The sequence below is a fragment of the Sphaeramia orbicularis genome, chromosome 19 (genome assembly GCF_902148855.1).
Source record: "Sphaeramia orbicularis chromosome 19, fSphaOr1.1, whole genome shotgun sequence".
NCBI classification, from domain to species: domain Eukaryota; kingdom Metazoa; phylum Chordata; class Actinopteri; order Kurtiformes; family Apogonidae; genus Sphaeramia; species Sphaeramia orbicularis.
This window is the reverse complement of record NC_043975.1, coordinates 1,235,735-1,245,188: the sequence shown is the minus strand read 5'-3', so window position 1 is coordinate 1,245,188 and position 9,454 is coordinate 1,235,735. Positions and strand designations below refer to the sequence as shown.

Genomic DNA, 9,454 nt, shown 5'->3' with positions numbered 1-9,454 from the left:
ATTTATTGAAGCTTCAAGGTACAGGTCGTACAGAGGCAACGCTGTCTGCATGAGTGTACAAGAAAATCCAGTTGGTCATTGTCTCTGATATGAAACTAATGAAAAGGTTTGGCCTGGAATGTGTAAGAGTACAGAAGAGATACAGCTGTCTGTGAGAAAGCACCTGTTCTCCACACAGATGTCAGACTGGCCTTGGACGTTCAACACAACACACAGGAAAGTTGAACAAGTCTCATATAATACAGACAAAATCACCCAGTCTTAGAGGAAATATGGAATATGTGTAAAGTTATATGGAATATATGTAAAGTTATATGGAATATGTGTAAAGTTATATGGAGTATATGTAAAGTTATGGAATATATGTAAAGTTATGTGGAATATATGTAAAGTTATATGGAATATATGTAAAGTTATGTGGAATATATGTAAAGTTAAATGGAATATGTGTAAAGTTATATGGAATATGTGTAAAGTTATATGGAATATATGTAAAGTTATATGGAATATATGTAAAGTTATATGGAATATGTGTAAAGTTATATGGAATATGTGTAAAGTTATGGAATATATGTAAAGTTATATGGAATATATGTAAAGTTATATGGAATATGTGTAAAGTTATGGAATATATGCAAAGTTATGGAATATATGCAAAGTTATATGGAATATATGTAAAGTCATAAAATATATGTAAATTTAAATGGAATATGTGTAAAGTTATGTTGAATATATGTAAAGTTAAATGGAATATGTGTAAAGTTATGGAATATGTGTGAAGTTATATGGAATATGTGTAAGGTTAAATGGAATATATGTAAAGTTATATAGAATATGTGTGAAGTTATGGAATATGTGTGAAGTTATATGGAATGTATGTAAAGTTATATGGAATATATGTAACTTGCCATTCCATCTCCTCCCTGTTGATCATTCATTGATCACTTAGAATATACGATGACAGACAGACTGATGAACACATCCATCACTACACACCAAACAAGGTTTAAGCAGAGACTTCATAAAACATCATAGAGAAATGCTTTTTTTTCAGAGGACAGACTCCTGGATAACATACAAGCAAAGTCGTTGAAAACAGGGAGGTTTTTGTATTTACATGTTGAAAGTTTTACCAGTTACCATGATAAACAGGAAAAGTATTTTTGGAGAAGAAGATGTTTGAAGAAATTATCACTGAAGACAAAGATTACAAAGACGGTTATAAAGATGAATATAAAGATGGTTATGAAGATGATGACGAAGGTGGTGCCTCTCCATCAGCTCATGTCTGATCAGATGAGCTGAAAACCATCTAAATCTGAATCAGCGCCGGTCTAAACTCCAGCCGTTTTAACCACGCCCACTTCTTTGATGCTTTTCTGCAGCGAAAAACACCAAATGAAAGTGTACGTTTAGTTCAAAGGACGGAGGGTGATGTAGGTGGAGTCTGAGCCGATATAGAAGGCAGTGAACAGAGGCTCAGTGAAGGTGTCGTAGAAGGTGTGGAGGTGGTTGAGGGTGTTGGAGGACACTTTGTAGAAGGACACTGTCCCTGCAGGCCAGTCCAGGAACACACCGATGCGACTGAGGTCATCAGAAGGAATGGGCGTGCTCTTCCCTTCAACATGAATGAGGAAGTTCAAATAATACCTGCTGACGAACATTCGGGACTTGGGACTGCGACCGAGGTAGCCGTTACTTCTGCTCAGGCTTTTATACATCACACCGAAGGCGACGTCGTCCCTGCTGGTGTTGCTCCAGTCCACCTCCCAGTAATGGCGCCCACTAAGCTCCTCCCTGCACATGACCTGATAGACTTTTTCTGTAAACCTGTCGGGGTGTTCAGGATACGAATTCTCGCCTCCAAACGTCACTGTCTTGTTTCCATTGGACAGACGGAGTTTCTGATGAGCCGAGTTTGGGTCCAGGGTGAGATCACAGAAATCTGATGGAGAAACAACAACAACCTGTTATCAGTGTCCACAACTGTGACCTCTGACCCCAACAGCACCCTGACCCCGTTTACATCAAAAAACTGAACAAACCTGAGAAAAAATGACAAAAGGAACAAAAAAAATGGAATGAAATAATGAATAAAATGAGCAAAACCAAATGAAAGGTAAATAAAGTAATAAAATAATGAAAACCAAAGAAAAATTGAATAAATTAATGAATAAAATGAGCAAAACTGATCAAAATTTGAATAAAATAAGAAAAAAAAAAAAAAAAAAACTGAAAAAAATGTACAATAATGAAAAAAAATGAACAAAACCAAACATGAGCTGAAGACAATAACAGGAAGTTTGATTCTACGTCACTACATACGTACAAACTCTGATTTGTGGAATTATCGGATTATTATTGATCATGTAAACAGTCTAATGTGATTCGTATAATCAGATAACAGCAGTAATCTGATTACATTAAAGCCAATAACAGAATGAAACGTCTAAACCAGGTGTCTGTAGGTTCTCATTTTTCCAGGGCATCGTTCACTACTTTAGATCTTTTGAAAATGTTTCGATGAAACGTTTTCAAAAGAACTAAACTAGTCCAGTTGAACCCAGAAGAACTACCAAGAAGTCTACACCAGGGTTTATGGATGATCCTATTTCTGAAGTGCCTGTAAACACATCACATCTGATTGTCATAATGATCTGACTCAGATTTTTACGCTCAATATAAACTCATTCCCGTGGTTCTCATTCATCGTTCAGTCGTCCGTCACTTACACCAGCTGAAGTCGTTTCTGTCGGTGACCGTCTCCACCTTGGGTGGATCCGGTCTGGTGAAGTCCTCGTTGACCAGGTTTCCTTCTTTGTAGTGGTAGACGGTGGCTCCTTTGTATTTGGGGTTCTCTACGACGGTGATCAGGAACTTGACTCTGCTGTTGGATTGCAGGTTTTTCGCCAGATCTGCGAACTCTTTGGCTTTTGTCCTGATCGCGCTCCTCACTTCCTGAGACGAGTACCACTGGTCCTGTGACAGCGGACCGGTTTCAACCGGATCCGCGTCGTGACATTTGAGGTTGTCGGCCATGGTGTGGAGGTAGGGGTCGTCCTGTTGGACTGAGGTGAAGACGAAGCACAGGGCGTGGTCCACACCTGCAGCCACGGCCTCTCGTTCCAACTCCAGGTGATTGGCGGCGATCTTCACGTTGGGTCCGTTGATGATATCCACGCACGACTGAATGACGGTGACTTCGTGCTCTTTATTTTCCATCCACTTCCTTAAGTTTTCGTCACTGAATGGGGACTTTTCTCTGTCGTCCAACAGTTTTTCCATTGCGGCAGCGTCTTCTAGACCTTCTCGGATGGCGGGAAACTTCTTCTCCATGGTGCCTTGAATGCTCATGGTGTACTCACGGCATAGTTTTTGGAAACCGCTCAAATTTTTCTCAAGTTGTGGGAGTTTCTCGACCACTTTCTCCGCCATGGAGTCGTTGCACCTCATTCTGATTTCCCTCAGACTCTCCAGAGTGTTTTCGGCTTTCCACAGGAGTCCGGAGCTGATCTCACCCCTCAGCTCGACAGCTTTTCGGTTGAACTTGTCCAGTGGCGTCAGCCAGACCTTCAGGGGGACAGAGTTGGACCCGTCGTCTTTCAACAGCTTGGGCAGCTCCACATAGGTCTTCACTGCATCTTCAAAGGTCGCAGGGTTGGTCTCAAGAATGAAGTCACCGTAGAACTTGCAGGACATGTTTTTGGCCAGAGCTTGTTCGTTTTCGTTCAGGTTCATACTGACGTGTCCTCCAACGCTGAAGGATGGGATCAAGTTCACCATTGCCTTCATGCCAACCTCGACTTCCTGAATGCTGCTGGTGTTTAAGTTTTGGCTGTCGAACACAAAGAAGGCGTTGGCGCCGTACAGGATGCCGGTGACCACATGAGTCGCAGAACCTTCTTCGGTGGATCCTTCTTCCAGTTTGCTCGTGGCTTCGTTGCGGGTCATGGTCAGCTGCTTGAAGTGGGTGGTGGCGTGGTACTGGAGGGTAACTCGGCTCTGGTTCTTGGATTGCTTGTGGTCATTCAGAAACTTGGCAGAACCTCCAACTTCGATCAAACCACCCAAGAAACTGGCCTTCAGACCGGCTTGAACGTCCAGGAGAGAAGATTTAGAGTCGATGGTGTCAGAGGTCATGACTTTATAGCTGCTGCTTTTCTTGTATTCGACAGACTTGAAGTCTTCAAGAGTTTGTTTGTCCCACAGCGTCAGTCCTGAAGGAAACAGAAGACACAACGTCTCAGTACAAGTCCAACTTCCATCTGCTGTGGTTTTCTTCAGAAAATATCCAGGTTCATTTACATTCATTTACTACTTTAATCAAAAAACTGAGCTTTTTCCTCAAAACATTGTTTACATTATCTGCATCCACAAATGAAAGATTTCCATTTGTACTGATAGAATAGACCTGGTTCTTTCCATAGACATCTGAGCATGCTCAGTTCAAGCCCCGCCCCCTGTGGAATGGGGGGTCAAACAAAGAGCAGTGACTCAGTATAAAAATTGACAGTTTGGGCTTTTTTTTTTTTTGTACTGTTTTCCTTGTTTTTTTTTTTTTTTAGGCCCAAGCCGAGGAACACCAGCACAGGGCCTATTGAGTCTGCAGTGGGCGCATGGAGACAAAATCACCAGTGACGCGGTCGCCTTTCTCCACTGTCGCCACTCTCACACATATTCACATTCACGGCACTGAGACCTTTCCGAAGATGTACATGACGTGCACAAATCGCATATTTACACCTGCTCAGAATGAATGGGAGTCAATGGGACACGCCCACTCGGGGTCAGTCACTTGTGTGTAAGTGCACGACACATGACATCTGACCCCACAGACATGTGGGGGAGCTCGAGAGCTTTCAAATAAGGCCAAATATGTGGTTGCTGTGGTTGCCATAGAAACGGCTATATTGTTCTTGCTCAGATTCTTTTTTTTTTTTCTCCTGCGCTTTGAGCTCAATTTTGACCCTCTGAACATTTACGAAAACTCACCAAATTTTGCCTAAAATTCAGAAGTGCGAGAAATTGAATTTACATATAGGTTTCGTAGAGGTCGGTAAAGAAATGTTGCAGCAGCGCCCCCTTGAAAAGTGGAAATGCACTGCGCCAACGGGAGCTCGTCCAACATAAAGTTTAGTCATAGAGCCACGAAAATCGGTACACAGATTCATCATGAGGAGACAAACAAAAAATATTATTATGGCCATGCCCCTAAACCAACCCTTAGTCGGCCATATTGGATTGAAATTTCCAAAATGCTGAGTCAGCGTTTTCGCTGACGTTGTATTTTAACTATCTCCTACTAAGCCGTTTGGCCAAATGAGCTCAAAATCGGTGTACAATATCTAGAGAAGTGGGAAATCAAAAGTTATCTGACTTTTTTGAATCGGTGTCACCGTTTTTGTGCGACGAGGTGGCAAATTTTGTGAAGTTTTTTCGAAAATTTGCCATCACAAAAATTGCTTCAGCTAAGACATACGAACACCGATTTGGCTGAAATTTGACTCAGACGTCTATCTCCCAGGCCTACACCCATTTATTGAAAGAAATTGACATTTCGCACTATAGCGCCCCCTACAAATGTACATTTACAAAAATGACATCAGTTCGGACATATGAACGCCGATTTGGCTCAAATTTGACTCAGACGTCTATCTCTCAGGCCTACACCAATTTATCAGAAAAATTTGAAATTTGGTGCCATAGCGCCCCCTACAATTTTACCTTTACGAAAATTACTTCACATTGGACATACAAACACCGATTTGGCTCAAATTTGAATCAGTTGTCAATCTCCCAGGCCTACACCCATTTATCAAAAGAAAATGACATTTCACTAAATAGCACCCCCTACAAATTTACCTTCACGAAAATTGCATTAATTCAAACATACGAACACCGATTTGGCTCAAATTTGACTTAGTGGTAAATCTCGCAGGTCTACACCCATTCAAAGGAAGAAATTCAATTTTAGCTGCATAGCGCCCCCTACAGATTTACTTATACTAAAATTTCTTTAGTTTGGACATAAAACCAAAGATCTGCCTCAAATTTGACTCAGTTGTCAATCTCCCAGGCCTACACCCATTCATCAGAAGACATTGAAATTTGGTGCTAGAGCGCCACCTGCTGAACGATGGACATACTTCTACTGGACGTGCCCGTGGCGAGGGCCTTTAGATGCTGCTTGCGGCTTTAATTTTTTTTTTTTTTGTCTTATTTTTCTTTCTCCTGCACTTTGAGCTCAATTTTGACCCCTTGAACATTTACGAAAACTCACCAAATTTTGCCTAAAATTCAGAAGTGCGAGAAATTGAATTTACATATAGGTTTCGTAGATGTCGGAAAAGAAATGTTGCTGCAGCGCCCCCTTGAAAAGGGGAAATGCATTACGCCAATGGGAGCACGTCCAACGTAAAGTTTGTTGTAGAGCCACGAAAATCGGTACACAGATTCATCATGAGGAGACAAACAAAAAGTACTGTTATGGCCACGCCCCTAAACCAACCCTTAGTCAGCCATATTGGATTGAAATTTCCAAAATGCTGAGTCAGCGTTTTCGCTGACGTCGTATTTTAACTATCTCCTACTAAGCCGTTTTGCCAAATGAGCTCAAAATCGGTGTACAGTATCTAGAGAAGTGGGGCATCAAAAGTTAGCCGAATTTTTTGGATTGGTATCACTGTTTTTGTGTGACAACGTTGCAAACTTTGCAAAGTTTCTTCGGGAATTTACCATTACAAAAATTGCTTCAGCTCAGACATACGAACACCGATTTGGCTCAAATTTGACTCAGACGTCCATCTCCCAGGCCTACACCCATTTATTAAAAGAAATTGAAATTTCGCACTATAGCGCCTCCTACAAGTGTTTTTTTTATTTTTGTATTAAAATTGCTTCAGTTTCGGACATACGAACACCAATTTTGCTCAAATTTGACTCAGACGTCTATCTCTCAGGCCGACACCCATTTATCAGAAAAATTTGAAATTTGGAGCTATAGCACTCCCTACAATTTTATCTTTACGAAAATTACTTCACTTCAGACATACGAACACCGATTTGGCTCAAATTTGAATCAGACATCTGTCTCCCAGGCCTACACCTATTTGTCAAAAGAAACTGAAATTTCGTGCTACAGCGCCCCCTACAAGTTATTTTTAAAATTTTTTTATTAAATTTGCTTCAGTTCGGACATATGAACACCAATTTGACTCAAATTTGACTCGGACATCTGTCTCTCAGGCCTACACCCATTTATCAGAAAAATTTGAAATTTGGTGCTATAGCGCCCCCTACAATTTTACCTTTATGAAAATTACTGCACTTCAGACATACGAACACCAATTTGGCTCAAATTTGACTCGGACATCTATCTGTCAGGCCTACACCCATTTATCAGAAAAATTTGAAATTTGACGCTATAGCGCCCCCTACAATTTTACCTTTACGAAAATTACTTCACTTAAGACATACGAACACCAATTTGGCTCAAATTTGAATCAGTTTTCAATCTCCCAGGCCTACACCCATTTATCAAAAGAAAATGCCATTTCGCTCAATAGCGCCCCCTACAAATTTACCTTTACGAAAATTGCATTAATTCAAACATACGAACACCGATTTGGCTCAAATTTGACTCAGTGGTGCATCTCGCATGCCTACACCCATTCAATGGAAGAAATTTAATTTTGGCTCCATAGCGCCTCCTACAGATTTATTTACACAAAAAAAATTTCAGTTCAGAAATATGAAAACTGATAAAACCAAAGATCTGCCTCAAATTTGAGTCAATTGTCAATCTCCCAGGCCTACACCCATTAGTCAGAAGAGACTAAATTTGGGGCAAGAGCATCACCTGCTGAATGATGGACATACTTGTACTGGATGTGCCCATGGCGAGGGCCTTCAGATGCCGCTTGCGGCTTTAATTTTTCTTTCTCCTGCGCTTTGAGCTCAAATCTGACCCCCTAAACCTTCACGAAAACTCACCAAATTTTGCCTAAAATTCAGAAGTGCGAAAAATTGAATTTACATATGGGTTTCGTAGATGTCGGTAAAGAAAAGTTGTGACAGCACCCCCTTGAAAAGTGGAAATACATTACGAATGGAGCATGTAGATGTTAAACAGAAGAGGCCCCAGGATGCAGCCTTGGGGAACCCCACCTGGAATTTTTGTCTGCTCAGATGTAAAGTTACCTAATGACACAAAGTACTTCCTGTTCTCTAAGTCTGGAACCAGTTTAGTACAGGGCCAGACAGACCCACCCAGTTCTCCAGTTGTCTCAGTAATATAATGTGGTGGACTATCGAACGCAGCACTGAGGTCCAGTCGAACTAACACTGACATGTTTCCACTGTCTGTATTCAAACACACGTCATTCATCACTTTGGTCAGAGCAGTCTGAGTCCTGTTTAGTCCAAACCTGTCAAAGTTCAGTTTATCTGTTTGTCTTTTTCTGTTTTTCCACCTGTTTTGAATCAGAACTCAGGGGTTAAAGGGTTCAGATGTGAACCTTTACCTGCAGTCAGTACTCAGGGCTTAAAGGGTTCAGATGTGAACCTTTACCTGCAGTCAGTACTCAGGGCTTAAAGGGTTCAGATGTGAACCTTTACCTGCAGTCAGTACTCAGGGCTTAAAGGGTTCAGATGTGAACCTTTACCTGCAGTCAGTACTCAGGGCTTAAAGGGTTAAACATGTTCAGACTGACCTGGGATGAGCTTATCCGACCTCGCATCATAAAACATCCCGAGGGTGAAAGGTCGACCCAGGGCGGCCACTTCCATCTGGTCCATGTCTACAGCCTGTTTGAAAGAACACAGTCAAACACAGGGTTCCAAACATGGACACGCCCTCAATAATCCTGTCAGAGTCAGTGTTCTCTGTCGCTGTTCTCACCTGGTCCAGGTGTGTTTAGTCAGTGGGTTCTTCAGGGAGTCCTTCTGGAGAACAGTGAGACGCCAACGCAGATGAAATGCACCTATTTATAACAGGAAGCGTCTGACTCCACCCACCAACATAGAACTGCAACATCTGCAAAGTTCCCAGGAACTGTTTGGATGGAACAGAACGGGCCCCGACAGGTTCCACAAACAGGTTCAATCCATCACCTCATGTCATTTGATATTAAACCTGGGAGGTTAATCTTCTACTGGGATCGGAGTCAAACACTGACACAACCCTGGCCCAGAACCAGATCAGTTCGACCAGTTTAATGAAAGAGGCAGGAACACAGTTCAGTAGGATCTACAGTGGGTCCGAACCAGTCAAATAACAACATAATAATCCAAATTCTGCTTCTTTTATTGTGAAAAAAGTCCAATTATAACCTGGACCATCATGTTGAACCTGTGTAACTTTAATAATAATACATGTGAGTTTATTATTAACAGTGGATCTACAGCAGAGGTGTTTGTGTTAGACTGCAGTGGAAGCTCCTCTTCTCCTAAAATG

General features: G+C 41.6%; 1 protein-coding gene across 1 annotated transcript; it reads right to left on the bottom strand.

The window, feature by feature from the left end:
• Nucleotides 1–511: 511 nt before the first annotated feature.
• LOC115410665 (neoverrucotoxin subunit alpha-like) lies at nucleotides 512–8,976 on the bottom strand. The gene is made up of 4 exons (XM_030122406.1): nucleotides 8,900–8,976; nucleotides 8,712–8,805; nucleotides 2,733–4,217; nucleotides 512–1,945 (listed from the first exon to the last, which is right to left on the bottom strand). The coding sequence occupies exons 2-4, from the start codon at nucleotides 8,794–8,796 to the stop codon at nucleotides 1,413–1,415; spliced, it is 2,103 nt and encodes a 700-aa protein (XP_029978266.1). The 5' UTR covers nucleotides 8,797–8,805; nucleotides 8,900–8,976; the 3' UTR covers nucleotides 512–1,412.
• Nucleotides 8,977–9,454: the final 478 nt, after the last annotated feature.